The sequence below is a fragment of the Panthera tigris genome, chromosome C1 (assembly GCF_018350195.1).
Source record: "Panthera tigris isolate Pti1 chromosome C1, P.tigris_Pti1_mat1.1, whole genome shotgun sequence".
Taxonomy (NCBI): domain Eukaryota; kingdom Metazoa; phylum Chordata; class Mammalia; order Carnivora; family Felidae; genus Panthera; species Panthera tigris.
In genome coordinates this window covers 15,500,415-15,521,002 of record NC_056667.1, presented here as the reverse complement: position 1 = coordinate 15,521,002, position 20,588 = coordinate 15,500,415, and the positions used below count along the sequence as shown (strand labels likewise).

The 20,588-nt window shown below is 50.9% G+C and overlaps 1 protein-coding gene across 2 annotated transcripts in view; it reads left to right on the top strand.

Moving 5' to 3' along the window:
- Positions 1–20,588, top strand: part of ECE1 (endothelin converting enzyme 1) — a 112,005-nt gene that overhangs the window by 57,249 nt on the left and 34,168 nt on the right. For both annotated transcript variants that reach the window (XM_042998072.1, XM_042998070.1), the window contains exons 3-4: positions 3,137–3,278; positions 8,090–8,302. In XM_042998072.1, the coding sequence (XP_042854006.1) occupies positions 3,137–3,278; positions 8,090–8,302 (355 nt within the window). The remainder of the gene's footprint in view (positions 1–3,136; positions 3,279–8,089; positions 8,303–20,588) is intronic.

Below are 20,588 nucleotides of genomic sequence, written 5' to 3'. Positions count from 1 at the left end.
GCAGGGCGAGGACCACAGGGCTCAGAGAGAAGGGCCTCGCAGCCTGGCCCTGTCCACCGCTCCAGGAATTGGACGGCTTCTCCTGGAGAGGCCCCTGGATCTGGGCGCAGTGCCTCCGGGGGACTTCTGCCCCAGAGGGGTGTCTCTGGATTCCTTCTGCCCTCAGAGACGAGGCTGGTCAAGAAACCAGCAGGCCCTCAGCTAGTTCAGTGTGAGTTGAGCGAAGAACATGACAAAGGTTAAAAATCCTATTTTCAAGTCCTGTTTGCCATTTCTTCCTGGAACTGCATTCGTAATTTAATTCGGACTTAATTTTGATTCACTTTTGCAGTGAGCACCATCTGTTTGCTTGACGCTAAACAATGAGGCTCGGCTCTATTGATGTTCCTCAGGGGCAGCGCGGCCGTGGGGCTGAGGCCGCGGGTTCTGGAGACAGAGAGGTTTCTTTCACGGTTCTCTCTCCTCCCCTACTTCCTGTGTTTCTTCTGGAGCTGCTACTGTAGTACCTTCTCTTAAGGATGCTGTGAAAAGAGAGTAGCCTCATCCAGCAACCAAACAGAATCAGCACGAAGCCAGGCACGGGGAGAGAACTCAAGTGTTGGCTACTTTTATGACTCTTTTCTCCTCCTCTCTGTTCCTTTCATCTTCTTCCCTCCCTTTCTTGCCTCCTTCCCTCCCTTTCACCATATTCCTCACAGCAAGGTGTTGCTCTCTCCGCAGATGGTAAGTCGGCCCGCTCCCCCAGGCCTGATGGCTGTGCTCCCTGGCTTCCGAGAGCCGGCACCAGGCAGAGGGGTGCTTCTTAAACCAAGGCCTCCCTGCTTCTTTGCCTTTCACCCCCTCGCCCCATGAGCTGGGCCATGGTACGGGAGGCTGAGAAGCCTCAGGTGGAGGCAGACGGTGAGACGGGCCAGGGCCAGTGTGGCAGGAGGGGTGAAATGTCAGTGCGAGAATTGATGCTGAGGAGAAAGCACTTTATAAACCTTCCAGTGCTGGGAACACGTTTAGCAGCGTCCCAGCTGACTCTGCACCAGGCCCTCCCGGCCCAGAGTTTTCACTTCACAGCAGGAGCCTGGTCAGAATCTTCGTTTCTCACATTTTTTTTTAAATATCTATTTTAATCTGTATTTATTTTTGAGAGAGAGAGAGAGAGAGAGAGAGAGCAGGGGAGGAACAGAGAGAGAGGGAGACACAGAATCCGAAGCAGGCTCCAGGCTCCGAGCTGTCAGCACAGAGCCCGACACGGGGCTTGAACCCACGAACCGCGAGATCATGACCCGAACCGAGGTTGGACGCGTAACCGACTGAGCCACCCGGGCGTCCCTCGTTTCTCACATTTTTGAAACCATTCTTGAGAAAGGGGTTTCAGGAGGCGGCACCCTTCCCTCTACCTGACACAGCTGTTTCGGTATCGGGAGCCACCTCGCCCTCCTCGGAAATATGACTAGGCCCCAAGTTCCTTTTGTTGGTCTTAGAACATAATTTTTTTCTTTTTTTGTCCTCCACATAAAGTCCTTGTGTTCCCCTTTCTCTGGTGTAGCAGTTCCCAGTCATTTCCTGCCCAGAAAATACCCAGGATGAGCATGAGGCCGCGTGGTGCCTTTCCCTAAGGTGACCAACCTCAGACCCCCAAGTGCCAGTGTAAGGCTCCCTGAGGGCTGTGACTTGGCTCCCGGGGACAGCCACCCCCTGAGCTTTTAGGGAGGCACTTGCAGGTCAGAATCTGAGTCTCCTCATCTCCCCTGGCAGGTCCCCACCCGTCGCCCCCACCCCACCCCACCCCGGCAACAACAGGTCTCCCCGCCTGCGTGCCCACACCCCAGCAAGCCTCACTCCCTTCACCTTGGTGTTTCCAAAGGGCAACTCCAGTCATGTCATTCCAGCCCTCCAGAAGATGTCTTCGTTCTTTAAATGGGCTTGTAGTGCCCCTTAGGATCTAGGCCTTGCCCCCTCTCTCCATTCTTTCCCCATCAGCCAGCCAGTCCTACTTATTCCTCAACACCCAGCACAAGCGTCTGCATCTCCAGGAAGCCTTCCCTGACTGGACGCCCCCACCCCCACCCCTTCCCACCCTAGTCTGTTTCTGCATCTGCCTTCCTGCTGGACTGTGAGCAGCTGAAAGCAAGGGAGTCTATCTTCCTCCCAGCATTTCCAACATGGCCCTGAGCCGGTGCTCAGCTGTTGGCACACCACCGTGTCACTAAGCCGAGCCCCACCTTTGGGGGACGCCTCCTGTCCTGTGGCCCTGGCTTTTGCAGGAAGCACCTCTTGGAATGGAGGGGGGCTCCCCCGAGCTGGTCTGGGGTGTGAAGGCCTGGGCTGAGGGCTCTGAGTGCTGTTGGCCAGTTTGTCTCTCCTCAGCCCTAAGGGCCCCGCCACGCCCTCCACTTCCTCTCATTGTGCCTCCCTTCCTGTTTAGCTAGATTGTTAGGCCGGGGACATTTTTCCTCCCTTTGAGGGCCTGCCTCAGTGGAGCTATCTCTCCCTTGCGTCTCCCCTGACACCTCCCAGACTCGAGTCCCTGATCCCCTGGTGGGCTCTGGAATCAACAGACGTGGGTTCAAACCCATCTCTCCCCATTTAGCTGTGTGATGAGAGGCAGGGGTCTCACCCTCTCTGAACTTCGGTTTCCTCATCTGTAAAGGAGAACTAATAACACAGCCCTCGCGGGACTCGGAGGGAGCAATGAGCTAAGGATGTCCGCACTCCTGGGAAGTGTGAGCTGTGGTTGTGTCATCCTGGCCTGCCGGTGCGGGGGCTCTGAGAAGAGCCCAGCTGGACGCTCACTGGATGCCAAGTCCAAACATCCTGTTCTTTTTTGAACTCCTTACTGGAGAAACAGGGAAGAGCTCTTCTTTTTTTTTTCTTCGACCCGTATCGGGTAACACAAAAAACACAAGTCCGGCTGGGTTGAGCGGCTTGACTCTAGCATTTAGGAGCTAATCCGAGCTGCTGAGCAGGGTGGCTGTTCCCTTCCTGGATTAGGACTGATTCCGTGGGAACCGGACCACCCCTGAGGCCAAGGGCAGCCCTGATGGCTCCCCGGGGCCCGAGCCTGTCGAGGAGCCCCTTGCTCCTGGGGAGCGGGGGGCCCAGGCTCACGTCCTCCCCGCCCCTCCTGCCTCCTTCCCTGCAGGTGAACTTCCGCAGCCCCCGGAGTGGCCAGAGATGCTGGGCTGCGCGGACCCAGATGGAGAAGCGACTGGTGGTGCTGGTGGCACTTCTGGCGGCCGGACTGACGGCCTGCTTGGCAGCCCTGGGCATTCAGTACCGGACAAGTAGGTGCCTCTGTGTTTCGATGCGGGCTTGACTCTCTCCTGCCTTCGGCTCTGTCCAGCCACTTGTGCAAGAGGGCTTCCCTGCTCAAGCCGGGACTGGCCTTCAAGGCCAAGGAGAGAGTGGGTCTGGGCGGCTCGGTGCTGAGATGGACTGGGGCACGGGAGGTGGACAGCGTGGGTGGTGTAAAGGTTTTGGACGTGAGTCCAAACACTGGCCCAGCCGTTCGTTGTCTGTGTGGCCTTGGACAAGTCACTTAGTCTCCCAGAGCCTGTGTCCTCTCTACTGTGAATGGGGAAAATGGTGTCCAATTTGGGGCTGGCTCTGAGGATTAGAGATAATGTCTATCACATACCTGGTGCCTATTAGGACTTCTTTAACCTGAGCTCTGAGTGCTGTTATTGTTAGGATGTGGGCTGATTAGATGCACAGTCTGGCACTGCCCATCATCCTTAGTTCCAACAAAATAGCAACAATAGCTTCCGTTTACTTAATACTTTCCGTGGACCCAACACCCCACCTCTTCTTCACACACATAATCTCATTTCCTCCTCACAGCAACCCTTTGAGGTGTGGTTACTTTGGGCCCCGTTTTACACCTGAGGAAACTGAGGCAGTGAGACAAAGTGACTTGCTCAAGGTTACATGGCTGGTGCAGAAGTGACTAGGGCAGCCGGATTTCAACTGGAGGCTGGCACGCCCCACCTGCCTTTGTGATTGGGGTGCACCCCAGTGCGTGTTAGAACCCCCAGAACAGCTGTCCTGTCACGGCCCAGCCGCCCTCTGTGTACTTCATTTGTACACATTATTATCACATTTCTGTATAGTACCTTGTTTAGCGGCATGATCGGGCCCCTCTGATCCTGCTGTCAGGTTTGAGGCTGGCCGTCTGTGTTTGGCTGAGAGGATCTAGTCAAGTACTTCATGTAGAGTTGATGCTCAGTAAGCACTTATGGAACTGGAAAGGGTGGAGTCAAGATAAGAAACAAGGATGGGGAGTCCTGCCGATTCTAGGGTCTCTCACACCCTTGTGCCCCAACATCTAGCTTTCCAATGGCAGATGGTCCATCTGAGCAGCCTCTGGGGGCTTTGCTCGGGGTCCAACCCCACCTACTTGGTCACCTGATTACTCATCCCGTCAGAGAGATTATGACCCCTCACGGGATCTGGGAGCATTCACTCCAGGCTTCTCTGGGCCTTCCCCACTGTGAAGTAGCTGGCCTGCGTGGCTGGCCATGTTAGACTAGGAGGGGGAAGGAGTTTGAGGGCCTGGAGGGAGGGCAGGACCTCATCCGAGTCATCCTTTCAGCCCCCTCGATCAGGCTCTCTGAGAGTGCCCCAGGAGTTCCCAGAAACTAGAAGGGAGCCGCCAAGGGCTGGATCCCAGGTGGGGCCCACAGGGAGCAGTCTTGCTTCGGCCTGTATCAGGGCCCCCTGAGGACCGCAGGAGGGGGTCCCCAGTCTGGACCGGGATGAAAGGACCTCTCCGCCCAGGTGGGCCTGGATGGGGGATCTCATGAGCCCTGAGCCAACTGATGTGTCTTCATCAGCTGCCTCGACCAGGGAAAGCAATGGCCACCCCAGATATTGACAGTAACCTCATGCCTGTCAGCAGGTGCTGGCATTGGCCACACCTGAGCAAACATCAGGCTAGTCGAAGCACATTCTCTGATGATTCTGAAAGACCATCTCAAAGTTATGTCTGGGCCCTTACATACATATTTGTCTACCCTCACCCTGCACCCCGCTTTCCAGAAACTTGCAGGCGCTTTACAAACAGTGGCAACAAAGCACACCGATTCTCCCAGAAAATATTCTTAAGTGTCTTACTCGGTGTTGAGGCCCAGCACTGCCCAGACAGGTGTCTGTGAACTAGATCTGGGGCTGTTCCTGCTTTCTCGACTGATCGCATACATCCTCAAAGGAAGAAATATTTTCCACCTCTGCAGGTGGTGACCAAGTCCTGGACAAAGCTCATTTCATTCACTCATTCATTCATTCATTCATTCATTCAACAAACACATATCGGACAGCTGTTAGGTACCAAGTACCGTGCCGAGCAAAGACTATGTGAATGTGAGTAAGGTGCTGGCCCTACCCTCAAGCTCACGTTCCAGCTGGGGAGGGAGACAGGGAGACAGTCATGACACAGCATAGTCTGTGCTCAGAGAGCGGACAGCCAGGCAGCCAGCCAAGGGGCCCAGCAAAGAATGAGGGTCTGGGAAGGTTTTCCTCAACAGCTGAAGCCTTGAAAGTGTTGACCGTGATGTTAGGTGGTGGGGGGGCCTGGAAACAATTAATTGATCAAATACGTGTTAAGCCCCTGCTGGGTCAGGAATAGCGAGAAAAGATCTACAAACCATTAAGCAGGTAAACAACCAATTATTGTTGCTTAAGCGCTAGCTTGGTACCTAGCAGACTGGGTGCTTTCGTGAAGAACTCAGGCCTCTTAGAGTAACTCCTGGAGACTGGTTTCTTCTTTTGTGTTTAAACCCAAGTCCTCTCATGATAACCTCAAAAACCATTCATCCAGGATCTCCCCACCCCCCCCCACCCATGGTCTCTCCCACGCACGCTGGCATGCAGATTCTGACATGTCTTGTTCCCCAAGAATCACCATCTTGCAATCTGTCTTCTGGGCATTCCCACAAGCCAAGATTTTGTCAGGCTTCACTTCCTGTAGTTTGTTGTATAAAAACAATAGGTATTCTTTTCCTTTCCCGAATATGAAGTTCTACCATAATAGTGAATAGGCTTTTTCAAACTACGCAGAAATGCTCTTCCCCTTCCCCCCACCCACCCTAAAGATTCTAGGAGATGTATTTTCCTTAGTGGGGAGTGGGCCGTGCGACTTGGAACTGAGATGGTCTCACCTAGAGACAGTTAAATGGCACCATATCCCTGCCGCTTCCTTTCTCTGTTTTCCTGCCTGACATGCTGGTAATTTGTAATTGTTGTATAGTTCTCTCCAAACAAGTAATTACCTCACAATAAGGTTACCTTGATTTTTATGCTATCGTGTGGCTCCTGTGAGCCCTGCCAGACTTGGTGCCTGTCATCGGATATTAAAAAGCCCACAGGCCACCCCAGCCGGGCTGGTGCCAGACTCTGTATCCTTTCCTGCTCTCTGAAGGTTGGGCTGGGAACATCGGGCCCAGCCACGAAGGCGGCCATCATCGCAGTGAAGTCAGGTCCACTGTGCTTCCTCGCTTCTAGGTGGAGAAACTGAGGCTCAGGGAGACGAGGTCACCTGCACAAGTCTCAGCCAGAATCAGAAAGCTGGGATTTAACCCAGGTCTCAGAGCCTCCAGCCCCGGCCCTGCCACACTCCTCCCTGTGTGGTAGGGATGCTGAACTTGAGAGAAGGGCCGCCCCAGACCCGATGTGACCGGCAAAGAGGCGGTGAGGGAAAACTGGGAACCTGGCCTTGGAGTTGCTGCAGCAGAACAGAGCTGGTTCAGCCTCGGCTCTCCCCCTCGGCCGGGTGACCGCGTTCCATTCATTCACACAGAGCCTCAGTTTCCTTCTCTTTGAACCGGGCGTCACAGCCTGCAGTGAGGCCTGAATGAGATAACACACGCGTGTAAAGTCCCTCTTGTTGCCCGTGTGGCATGTCAGCGGACGATCCAGCTGGGCCTGTGTTCTTAGTCACGAGGCTGGATCTCTGGCTGCTAAGGCTGCCCAGTTTAGTTCCTCTGCTGGAGCCCTCTGACCAATGCTGAGGCAGGGGTCCGGCCCCTCTTCTTGCCTCTGACCTTCGATGAGGCCTCACTGCCTCTGCCCCATGTCCTAGGAGAGCCGGGTCAGAGGCAGCTGATTCACTGGGGGCACTTACAGTATCCGGTGGCCCTCCCCATGGCCCACCTGCACCGGTTACCATCCCTCCTTAGGGAGGCACCTGGCAGATGCCTCCTGTCATTGCTGGGATAGCACCCCTCCAGGCCTATAGGAGACAGAACAGAGGAAGGATGGGGTACCTTGGCTATTGAACAAGGTACTTAACTTCTCTGTGCCTCAGTTTCCTCGTATATAAAAATGGCCTTGAGCAAAATGGTCTCTTAGGTTTGTTTTGTTTTTGTTTCTTTGAGAGTCAATGAGATCATCTCCCACCTTGTACTCAGTGGGAATGATTTGTCATAGTTTTTTCTGTTCCTAATAGGCTCTCCTTCATCTTAAGTCCTGGCACCATATTGTCTGTATCACCCAGTTGTCATGGACCAAATATACTCAGTTTATGTTTATAGAATAAATGACAGACATTTCTCCTCCCGTCGTGATTTAACTTTTCTTGTATAATGTCTGTATCCCAGCTAAATTATTAGCTCTTGAAGGAAAGACTATGCCTTTTATATCCTTCACCGCACACACGCACATGCACACACACACACACACCTGCGCACACACACTGTCACACCATACTCAATAAGACCCTGGAAGAAACTCAGTAATTATTTTGTTGAATAAATGATTGCATGAATGAATGAATCAACTTGTTGAGCATCAGGGAATAATAAAAAAAATCAATGAATATTTATGAAAGGAAGGACTGATTAAGAGAAACACCTCTGTTCTGGGTACTTTTCGAGCTGCAGAAAGCATTTTAAAAAGGGAGCTAAAAAAAAAAGTCTTATTTTATAAGCCAGGAAATTGTTAATCTACTGAAATCATTTGTCTCTAGAAGTCTAGTGACCATCCAGCTCCAAATCCAGTTGGTCAAGGCTGGGGTGGGCCATGGCACCCCAGGCCACCTGCACTGTATTCCCACAGCCTTCTCCCTGCCCTTCACTGGCCTCTTATCCTTGACCCCTGCCAGGAACCCCCCCAGTGTGCCTAAGTGAGGCCTGCGTCTCTGTGACCAGCTCCATCTTGAGTTCTATGGACCCCACGGTGGACCCCTGCCAGGACTTCTTCACCTACGCCTGTGGCGGCTGGATCAAAGCCAACCCCGTGCCTGACGGCCACTCACGCTGGGGGACCTTTAGCAACCTCTGGGAACACAACCAAGCCATCATCAAGCACCTCCTCGGTAAGCACCCAGCAGGGAGGCCAGTGCGTGGGCTGCAGAGGGGAGCCGTCGGCTGGACCTACCTGGCCAGGCCTGGTTAGAGCAAGAGCTTGACACAAGGGAAGACCAGAGGCTTTGGAGTTGATGAAGCCGGGTTAAAATGTCTGCCCCGTCACTCATTGCGTGGTCCAGAGTAAGTTACTTGTCTCTGAGCCTCAGTCCCTTCATCTATAAAAACGGGGCTAATACACAGGGATGAAAGGTACAGCACAGGGAACGTAGTCAGTGGTACCATCATAGCCTTGTGTGGAGACAGACAGTAGCTCCTCGTGCAGTGAACACAGCACGGTGTGTAGGCTTGTCGAATCACTGTGTTGTACACCTGGGACTAACGTAACATGGTGTGTCGACTATACTTTAACTAAAAGAATTTCTTTTAATATTTATTTATTTTGAGAGAGAGAGAGAGAGTCCTAAGCATGGACGCGGGGCTTGATCTCACGACTGTGAGCCGAAATCAAGAGTCGGATGCTTACCTGACTGAGCCACCCAAGTGCCCCCAAAAGAAATTTTTTTTTAATGGGACTAATAATACCCAAACTTCGGAGTTTTGAGAACTATACAGCACACGTGTAAAGGGTTCGCGCAGTATGTGCGGCGCATAGTAGGTTCGCGAGGACTGGTAGCTGTGGCCCTTGCTTTTGTGGCTTTAAGCTGTGGCTTAGTTTGGACTGGAATTGGCTGTGAGCTTTGAAAGTTGTGAGCCAAGGGAACCAAGGTGAACACACTTGGTCAGACTTTAAGGTTGCGAGCAGATTAAAGTTAGAACAGTCTAACTGAGAGTTTATGCATTGCAGGCAGGGCCGTCCCTTGGCCTCGTGGTGGTGGGGCTTGCACGATAACCGTCTAACTGAAGTTCTCCTCTTTGCACCTTGTTGGGCCTCGGACACCTCTAGTTGACCTTGGTGTTGGTGGTTTCATCCTTAGGTTAGAGCCCCACGTCTGTCTTGTTTGCAGGGTTAACCGTGGATACTGTTTGTCGAATTAACACCCAGCCCCCGGGGGTGGAAGGAAGTGCCCTTGCTGCTGGGTGAGGCCCACCCACCATGTCTCCTTGGCCCGCTGTGGCTCCTGGGCAGGCCCCCCTCTGCAGCCCCCTCTGCAGTCCAACTTGCAGCTTGTCTCCCTGAGGATCAGAGCAGGGTAGTGTGTGGAGGCGGGGCTGAAGGAACTCAGTATGTCAGGGACAGCAGAGCCCCCGCCCTCTATATGCTGTCTAGGTACCTCTGAAAGGGGACACCGCCTTTGAGTTCAGAACTAGAAGTTCATATTTGCTTAAGAGGCAAATATGTCTATGGTAGCCAGATTAGAATTCAGGATGTCCCTTCTCTAGCACCTAAAGACATCCAAGGGCTTGGCACAGACCAACAACCAATGCAGGAGAATAGTCCAAGTAGGAAACAAGATGGCCTAGGGCCTCTCCGTTAGTCACCAGGACCTGGGTTCAAATCCTGCCTCTGCCACTTATTCTGTGATCTCAGGTCAGTGACATGGCCTCCCAGGGCTTCTCCTCTCATCAGTATAATGGGAACCGTGCCTCCTCCAGGTTACAAAAATAAAGTGGGAAAAATGTATTTAAAGTGCATTGCCAGGGCACCTGGGTGTCAGTCAGTTAAGCGTCTCACTCTCGATCTCGGCTCAGCTCATGATCTCATGGTTCATGGGAGGGAGCCCCACATCATCAGGCTCTCCGCCGACAGCACGGAGCCTGCTTGGGATTTTCTCTTTCCCTTTCTCTCTGCCCCTCCCCCACTCTCACACCCACACGCAGTCTCTCTAAATAAATAAATATAACTAAAAAAAAAATAAAGCTCATTGCCTAGGCCTGGCATAGCGGGGCGGCTGCTGTGTATGTTAGTGTCGTAGTTATGATTCACCTTCGACCTTTGCACAGTCCTTTACAGTTTACAGAGCTCTTTTTGTAGATGTCGCCTTATTCGATCCTGTAGGTAGGAACGGGGAAGGTATCATTCACCCCACTTGATAGATGAGGAAACTAAAGTCCAGAGGCATCCACAAGACAGACTAGTAGGTAGCATGGCTGGGACTTGCCTGAATCGGGGCCAGGTGTCCTTCCCCCCCACCGTCTCACCCCACCTCCTTCAGATATAAGGGGCGGCTATGACTCCCGCCCATCTTGCTGGCAGTGTGGGGCATTGAGGGTCTGAAGGAAGGAGAGAAGGAAACTGATGTTTGAGTGTCTGCTGCTTGCCATGCTGTGTACCAGGTTCTTTTTTTTTTTTTCTTTAATGTTTTTATTTATTTTTGAGACAGAGAGAGACAGAGCGTGAGCAGGGAAAGGGCAGAGAGAGAGGGAGACACAGAATCTGAAGCAGGCTCCAGGCTCTGAGCTGTCAGCACAGAGCCCGACGCGGGGCTCGAACTCACAGACTGCGAGATCGTGACCTGAGCTGAAGTCGGATGCTTAACCGACTGAGCCACCCAGGCGCCCCTGTACCAGGTTCTTTATATCCATTGCCTCCTTCATCCTCACAGCCTCCCTGGCACTTAGGAACTCTTGTTCCCTTTTTATAGATAAGGAAACAGGTTCAGAGACATTAAGTGACTTTGCTGAGGATACATTGCTGGTCCTGGATGGAGACGGGCTCCAGCCCTGGGGAGCAGTTAGCACCGAGAGGAGACGGAGAAGACAGGCAGAGAGGCCTTCTAACTTTCCAGCGTAGGCCCAGGACTGGCCCTCCTGTGTGGTGCCCACGGCCCATGCTCCTGCCAGTCCTTATCAGGAGGACCTTGGGTCTTTGCCAGGACTGAGTCCATGTCCCATCCCCCATCCCCCGACCCTCCCCCCAGCTGGCAGGGGCCATGAGGAGTGGGCTCTAGTCCCGCGCTCTGGCCTTAACATCCATCCTATCCCTGAGAGTCAAGGTGCAGGTGGAGAGCTGTGCTGTGCTGGGCACGGAACAGGCAGAACCATGCGTTCAAGCCCCTGACCCTGCGGCCGGGGTCTGGTAGGATCAGGACGCCAGACTGCAGGGTTTTGAAGTCAGGCAGCCTTGACACGCTAGCTTATCACTTGTGTGGCCTTGGACAAGTGACCCGCCTCCTCTCCGGCTTAGTTTCGTTATCTCTAAAATGGGGGTAATGATGCCATCTAACCCAAGGTTACCATGAGTATGGGCTTATAAGTGCTAGGTCAGCGTGCTTAGCACAGAGCTTGGCACCTAGTAAGTGCTCACCAAAGCAGTGCCACCTTCTCGGTGTCCCGAGTGAGCGCCAGCCCAGACCTCTCCCTGACAAGCCATGCGACCACAGAGAAGCTACTGGGCTCCTCGTCTGTAAGGTGGGAACTGACTCAGAGCATTGATGGCAATGTTGTAAGGATTAGTGCAGTGGCTGAAGAAAACCTCATTATTGCTAATTTTACTTCTTTTAGAGGCACTGATGTGGACCTAGTTATTAGGGAAAGAGGTACAAGGCATATCCATGACCATGCTAGGTTGTTTACTTGTATTATTTTATTTAAGCTGTGGATGTATATACCCACTGTACAGATGAGACTCACAAATACCTAGGAAGTAGTGAGATTTAGCCCCGGAGCTGTGGGGCCTCAAACCTGCACTCTTTTTCTACCGACTCCCCTGAGTCAGATTCACCATGCAGAGGCCACAGAGCAGCCCAGAAGCACAATTCACCAACCTCCTTTTTCCCAGTGGCAGCTTGATTAAGCTCTCCAGTCTAGGTGGGACCTGGCCCAAGCCTGATGAACACAGCAGGTGAGGTCACCCCCAAATCCTACTGAACAGAAGCTTATGACCAGAAGAAATATCCTGGAGTCCCCTTCCTGCCAGGCTCACTCTTGGGAATTAGTCTGGAAATGGCCCCTCACCTGTGGGCCTTGATATCTGGGATTTTGACACCTGGAAACCCCCGAAGGGGCAGGAGGCAGGTGAGTGGGTGACAAAAAAATGCGGGAACATGGGCCAGTGCATTCCTGGGCTCAAGGCCAGACTGGTTTCAGCTTCTGCAGGACATAGGGGTCAGCCAGCTGGCCTCAGGAGCGGGACCGGAGCTGATGGGGAGTGGAGTGTGCAGGGGGTGCCCAGGCTGGCCAAGCTGGCCTAGGGCAGAGTCCTCTGGAAGGAGAAGGAGCATTCAGAGTGCTGGTGAGTATTGTGTCGGCTGGCCAGGCTGACCTTGGGCGAGCCACTCCTTTTCTCCGAACAATGAATTCACTCTGGCCCCCTCAGAGGATATCCAGGCAGACCTGTAGCAGGTGGACTGAAGTCTGCCAGATGCCACTGTGACATGTCCTTGCAGCTCACGGGCTGGGAGGGCTGACCTCAGCTTCATAGGACAGAGGTGCCTCACCCAAGAGACACTCTGCCACCCACCCAAGTTGCCGGCTTGGGCTGTCCTCGTAGGCCTTGGGGAGGCAAGAGCATGGCCTCCCTTCATCAGGGGAGGGATGCAGCTAGACCTCTCACCCTTAGGCTGGGCCTTGCCCCAGGCTTTCCAGCTTGTGCTCTTAATGCAGATTATGCTGCTGCCTGGACTACCTGCGTCACCCCTTCCAATCCTACAGGACTTTTCTCAAACCTGCTTCCTCCAGGGCGCCCGGGTAGCTCAGTCGGTTGGGCGTCCAACTTCGGCTCAGATCATGATCTCACAGTCCGTGAGTTCGAGCCCCGCGTCAGGCTGTGTGCTGACAGCTCAGAGCCTGGAGCCTGCTTCCCAGTCTGTGTCTCCCTCTCTCTCTGCTCCTCCCCTGCTCATGCTCTGTCTCTCTCTGTCTCAAAAATAAATAAAAACATTTAAAAACAAAAAACAAAAACCTGCTTCCTCCGCGAGGCCTTCTGTGGCTACCAAAGGGCCTCTCTGAGTTTGAGCTACAATTGTGCTCTATGTGCCTGTCATATTTACTGTACTTTATAAGATTAATGCATGCAAAATTAATGCCTGGTTTTTGTAACAATTTGAGCAACCCGTATTCCACAAGGAATTTGTGGTCTCCCTTCTTTCTACCCCAGCGCCAGTCTGCCTGAGAAATAGAGACAGAATCATTCCATCAGTATTAAATTTGTCCATGTCAGTGACCTGGCAATTAATCGTGTCGCCCTGTGATATGTCTTGCACTTTTATTTTGGTTCGTTTTCCCGGTAGCTGCTGTCTAGCTTTGTTGCATCTTCCCATGCGTATTGGAAACTCTGTGGACAAGCTGTGTCCAACACGCTCTCCATCTGCAGCAGCGTGCCCGTCTTTCACGTTCTGAGGACGGGAGTGGGTGTCCAGGGCTTCTCCAGGCTGGCTGGACTGCTTCGGTGCTGCCAACCTGGAGGAAAGGAAAGGAACGCAGAGAGAGCTCACGTCCCTGACCTCAGCCACTCGCTTGTGGGACCTCAGGCACATTACTCAACCTCTTGCCTATAAATTGGGCGTGATAGTGATAACACCCGTTGGTGGAAACTGTTAGGACCAGATGCACACTCACAGCCACACCCACACAGAGAGGAAGCAGTTCGTTTTCTCAGGATGGCTTAAGAATGCTTGGGTTCAAATGCCAACGCATCGCATATAAGCTTTGCCTCCCTAGACAAGTTCCTTCCTCTCCCTGGGCCTCACTCTCTTTCCCCGTGAAATGGGGGGGATAGTATCACCTCAGGCTGTCAGCGTGGTGATGAGTAGAGCTCGGCCAGGACTTGGCCTGCAGCAGATACCAGTCGTGGTAATGATCTCATCATTTACTATTGTTCTTCTGCAGAAAAAGATGCTTCGTTTATCTGCTCCCACACTTCTGCTCACAGGATGGGGGCCTGTGATGGCCTGAACCGAGTCTGTGGCTTTATCTAAAACCAGTGCAGATCTTGCCCTGATGTGGAGTCCCACATGCTCCTGGCCAGATGGTCTTTCTGCAGCACAGGGACCACAGAACCACAGAATTCCCAGGAACCCCCATCTCTGCAGCCCGCCCAGCTGCTGGAGATCGGTTTCCTCCCTGGGAGCGATGTGGGAGAGGGTGTTCCAATAAAAACTTACAGAGGAAGAAGTGGGCCGATTAAACGGTGTGCTGTCTTTCCTCTTTGAGACTTTGGGGAAGTGACTGAGGGAGTTTCTGGAACTCAGGGTCCCTGGAAGGAAGTACCCAGGCAATTGGGAGGCCTGTTGTCTGGCCCTGGGGTGCCAAATGATTTTCATACCGTGGGGGCCCTGGAAGTGCCGCCATATTCAAACATGGCCTCCATCTCCATCCTGGGAGCTATACTGTTGAGCAGCTAGGCTGCTCCCATGGAACCTTCTTCTGGAAAGTAAGCGCAAGCAGGGATGTCTCTGAGGAGTCCAAGGTTTTCCTCATGAGAAAACTAAATGTGGCTCATTTCACTTTGAACCAAAGCCTCCTCCCTCAGGCTGTTGTGATCGGTACCTTTCTTTGCAGAGCTCCCAGAATATTCCATCGTTCATTCCTTCGTTCAGCAGTTAATATGTTATACACCAGCTGTGTGCCAGACGTCACTAGGTGCAGGGATTGTGTAAGAAATAAGACAGCCCTTTCTTGTGGAACTTATGTTGTAGCAAGGAAGACAGTAAACAGTAAACAAATAAACAAGTAAATAAGGAATGTTGTGAAGCATTAGGGCTTTGAAACCAATCACATAGGATGCAGGGCCATGAAGGTAAGAGGCCACTGTCACTACACCAGTCAAAGAGGGATGGGCTTTCAGAAGAGGGACATTTGAACCGAAACTTGAATCAATCATGAGAGAATGGACCACGTGGATGTGAGGAGAAGATTATTCCAGGCAGGACAGTGAGCACAGTGGTCCTGGGGCAGGGGTCTGGGAGCAAGAGGGAGAGGGGCTGGAGACAGACCAGGGGGTGGAGACCCCCATCAAGGGAAGTGTTTCTCAACCTTTTTTCATCAATTGCCCCCTCCCTAAAAGGTTTTTTTCTGCTGGAAACGTCCGACTTTAGCTCAGGTCATGATCTCACAGTTCGTGAGTTTGAGCCCCATGTCGGGCTCTGTGCTGACAGCTTGGAGCCTGGAGCCTGCTTTGGATTCTGGGTCTCCCTCCCTCTCTGCCCCTCCCCTGCTCGTGCTCTGCCTCTGTCTCTCAAAAATGAATAAATGTCAAAAAAATTTTTTTAATATTTTTTCTGCTTTATTTTTTTTAGTTCAATTTCTTTAAAGAGATAAACTAAAACAGCTCATGCATTTCTCCCATCACCCCACCCACCAACTCTGGCAACCACTTATCTGTTCTCTAGATCTATGAGCTTGGTTTTTAAAATATATATTATATACAATATATTTTTTTAATTTGTCTTTGTCTAACTTCCTTCACTTAGCATAATATCCTCGAGTTTCATCCATGTCATCACAAATGGCAAGATTTCCTTCTTTTTTATGAATGAATAATATTCCTGGTGTGTGTGTGTATGTGTGTGTATACCACATTTTCTCTATCCGTTCATCCATCAGTGGGCACTTAGGTTGTCTCAATATCTTGGCTATTGTAAATAATGCTGCAGTGAACGTGGGGTGCATATGTTTTTGAGGTAGTGTTTTTGCTGACTTAGGGTACATATCCAGAAGTAGAATCGCTGGATTATAGGGTTGTTCTATTTTTAATTTTTTGAGGAACCTCCATACTGTTTTCCACAGTGGCTGCACCAATTTATATTCCCACCAACGGTGCATGAAGGTTTCCTTTTCTCCACGTCCTCACCAATACTTGTTATTTGTCTTTTCGATACTAGTCATTCTGACAGGTATGAGGGGGTCTCTCCTTGTGGTTTTGGTTTGCATTTCCTGATGATGAGTCATGTTGAACACCTTTTCATGTGTCTGTCGGCCATCTGTATGTCTTCTTTGCAAAAATGTCTATTTATGTCTCCTGTCCATTTTTTAAAATGTATTTATTTTTGAGAGAGAGAGAAAGAAAATGAGTAGGGGAGGGTCAGAGAGAGAGAGGGAATCCCAGGCACAGAGCCTGACACAGGACTCGAACCCACGAACTGTGAGATCATGAACCGTGAGCCAAAACCAAGAGTGTGATGCTCAGCAAACCGAACCACCCAGCCACCCCTCTTCTGTCCATTTTTTAATAAGATAATAATTATTATTTTTTTTGCTGTTGAATCATATGAGTTTTTTATATATTTTGGATATAAGCCCCTTATCAGATGTGTGATTTGTACATATTTCCTCCCATTTAGTAGGTTGCCTTTTTCATTTTGTGGATGGTTTCCTCTGCTGTGCCCATACTGTCTTCATTATCAGGGAAATCAGGAAGCATGATGCCTCCAGATTTTTTCTCCTTTCTTACTCTGGGGGAGCCTGGGTGGCTCAGTCGGTTAAGCATCCAACTCTTGATCTCAGCTCAGGTCTTGATCTCAGGGTCATGATTTCAAGCCCCATGTGGAGCCTACTTTAAAAAAAAAAAAAAGATTACTCTGGCTATTCAGGGTCTTTCATGGTTCCATACAGATTTTAGGATTATTTGTTCTGTCTCTGTAAAAAATGCCGTTGGAATTCTGATAAGGATTGCATTGAATCTGTACATTGCTTCTGGTAGTATGGACAGCATAACAGTATTAATTCTTCCAGTCTATAAACACAGAATATCTTTCCATTTAAGCGTCTTCTCCAATTTCTTTCACCAATATCTTGTCGTTTTCAATAAATTTTTTTTTTTCAACGTTTTTTATTTATTTTTGGGACAGAGAGAGACAGAGCATGAACGGGGGAGGGGCAGAGAGAGAGGGAGACACAGAATCGGAAACAGGCTCCAGGCTCCGAGCCATCAGCCCAGAGCCTGACGCGGGGCTCGAACTCACGGACCGCGAGATCGTGACCTGGCTGAAGTCGGACGCTTAACCGACTGCGCCACCCAGGCGCCCCTTGTCGTTTTCAATATACAGCTCTTTCAACTTCTTGGTTAAATTTATTCCTATATATTTTATTCTTTTTGATGTAATTGTAAATGGGACTGTTTTCTTAATTTCTCTTTTTGATAGTTCATTATTAGTGTAGTATAGAAATACAACAGGGACACCTGGGCGGCTCATTCGGTTAAGCGTTTGATGATTTCGGCTCAGGTCATGATCTCATGGTTCATGAGTTCGAGCCCTGAATCAGGCTCTGCACTAATAATGCAGTGCCTGCTTGGGATTCTCTGTCTCCCTCTCTCTCTCTGCCCCTCCTCCACTTGCACTCTCTCTCTCTCTCTGTCTCTAATAAACTTAAAAAAAAAAAAGAAAAAAGAAATATAACAGACTTTTGCGTATTTATGTTGTATCTTGCAACTTTATTGGATTTGTTTATTAGTTCTGACAGGTTTTTGATGGAGTCTTTCTGTATATAATATCACGTTCTCTGCATTATAGCAACAGTGTTACTTCTTCCATTCCCTTTTTTTTTTCAAAGTTAAAAGACATTTATTCTCTCATTCACCATATTCACAGAACAAAAGATTTATAACTTGTGTTTAACTTGATAGATTTAAGTATTTCTTCCTTTCCAATTCAGATGCCTTTTATTTCTTTTTCTTAGCTAATTGTTCTGACTATAGCTTTCAGTGCTATGTTGAATAGAAGCGGCAAGAGTGGGCATCCTAGTCTTTACCTGATCTTAGAGGAAAAGCTTTCACCAGTGAGTGTGAGGTTAGCTGTGGGCCTTTATCATGTGGAGGCACATTCCCTCTATACTTTGTTGACAGTTTTTATCATAAATGGATATTGAATTTTGTCAAATGCTTTTTCTGCATCTGTTGAGATGATATAATTTTTATCCTTCATCGTGGACACTGAACCATCCTTGCATCCCTGGAATAAATGCTACTTGCTTGTGGTGTATGATCCTTTTAATGTTTTATTGAGTTCTGTTTGCTCATATTTTGTTGAGGATTTTTGCGTCTATGTTCATCAGGAATGTTGGCCTATAATTTTCTTTTCTTGGGGCATCTTCAGTTTCGGTATCAGGGTAATGCTGGCCTTGCGAAGTAAGTTTGGAAGAGTCATCTCTTCTGTCTTTTGGAAGAGTTTGAGAAAGATTGGTCCCTTAATTCTTTGTTGAATGTTTGGTAGAACTCACCGGTGAAGCTGTCTGGTCCTAGACTTTTGTTTGTTGAGAGGCTTTTGATTACTGATTCAATCTCCTTACCAGTAATTGGTCTGTTCAGATTTTCTGTTTCATCGTGATTCAGTCTTGGTAGGCTGTGTATTTCTAAGAATCTATCCATTTCGTCCATGAAGTCCAGTAAGAATATAAGAGATACTACTACTCACAGTTTATGTACTATATGTACACATGAAAGCGTAAGATATTTCTGCTCCCTAAGAGCTAATTCTCTCCCCCTTCGGGGGCAGTATTGTCCCTGTTGAGAATGCGCGACATAGAGCCTTATAGGCAGTTTTAAGGGATTTGTGTGCTCCAGAGTATATTTGAACTCAGAGTCGTTCAAGACACTTGCTCTATAAAGTCCACACCCAGGGTTCCACCTCAGCGTCTACTAGACCGTCTCCAGCTAAAAATGTTGGAAACCGAACTGCTTATCCCCCTCCCCATCCCTCGACCCCTTGCTCAGGTCAAGGAAATGCAGTGGCATCTGAGACTCCTCTTTCTCTCATACTCCAACTGCTTCTCGCCCCTTCTCTGCTGTCGCCCCAGCCCAAGCCCGCACCATCGCTCACCTCGTCTGTTGCAGTGGCCTGCCACCTGGCCGTCTTGCTTCACCTCTGTTTCCCCAGTGCCTTCCAGGTCATAGGTGCCCCACGGGAGAGGATGAAAGAGAGGGGAGGGGAGAGGGTGCTGAGGGTTGTCCCAGTGGGCTCCATGAACCAGAGGGAGGCAGGGGGAGCCATGGAGGAGCTGGACCTTCTCCCAGAGCTCCTGCCCCAGCCAGTGTCACTGTGGGAATACAGGGGATGTGAATGCCGATTCCTGGTGAGGCCTGTGCCCCTGGCCCTTCCTGCCACACCTGCCTCATTTCCTGCCTGTGCCAGTCTCCATCAGGCACTGACCTCATCACCCTCTCGGCGCCCAGGTACAGCATCCTTCCTCATCAGACAGACACTGGGCTCGGTTCTCCCAGCAAATACTTCTGGGGGCTACTCTGTGCCCTCCTCTGAGTTCAGGCGAGGAAACGGACAAGTAGGATGCAAACTAGTGGGTGAAGCGGCCCAAGCACAGGCCCCCGTGTCCCCGCCACATTGAGCTCAGCCTTCAGCCCAGAGTTCGAGCAAGGGGTTCCCTGGGGCCTCCCCCGCCATCCTTTCTCAGGGCCTCCTGTCCTCACAGCGTTTGCCCTCTGTGCGGTCAGATGCTTTGTGATCATCTCATTGCTGTCTGTCTCATCTACCAGCCTACAGGCCTTCTTTGGACAGACGCGTATCCGCGTGGTCTACTGCACTCTCCCCCCAGCCCGGCAGCCACCAAACCATAGGAACTCAATAAACATTTGTGAAAAAACAAGTAAATGTGAGATCCAGGGTGTGGAGCTCAGAGGAAGGAAGTTTGAACTCATTAGGGGCAGCCTCTCAGCAAAGGAGAGCGGGAGGGTGTGTGTGCCTGAAGCACACATTCTGTCCGCCTGGCGATAATGCAGAGAAAGATGGGCACCTGGAACTCTCTAGAATGAGCACAGCCAGGCTGTTCCTCCGGAGCCTTTCTTTGGGCCTCTTATCTCAGTGGCCTTGGTGCAGCAGGGGAGGGAGATGCCAGGCCCTCTCATTGGCCAGAGTACACAGAGCACACTCCCCCCTCACTGACCCTGGCATTTCAGGGTCACGGCCAGAGCCACATATGGAAGATGAGACGCTACTTTCAGGCTCTGGCAAGCAATGATGATTCTTTTGCTTTCCCTTCTAACAGCCCAGCTGCTGGGAGGCATTGTCATAGAAACAAGGCTTCTGGGGGGGTGGGTGGACACCCCCCTTTTGCTTTCCCTGAAGTTCTGCTTCCTGAGTCTGAGGAGCAGGGAGAGGTCCAGCTCTCTCCATTTCTGCCCTCCCCTCCGGAAGGCTTCCTTTCGTGCTCCAGAAGGGAATAGGGACGCACAGGTGTTTCTAGGCTTCAGCGGCATGGCAGGCTGTGGCTTCCAGGGCTGTGTGGACCCTCCACAGCCCCTCGTCACTCAGGCCCCTGGACCACTGTCTCTCTCAGGGTTCTGTCTCTGCATCTCCCTTCAGACTAGCTCAGGCTGGTCCCATGCCTTCTTCAGGGCCATCACCCTGACTTCAGCAAGATGGGGGTTGATGCTCTCTGACCAGAGAAAACCGTGGTGCTGGTTAT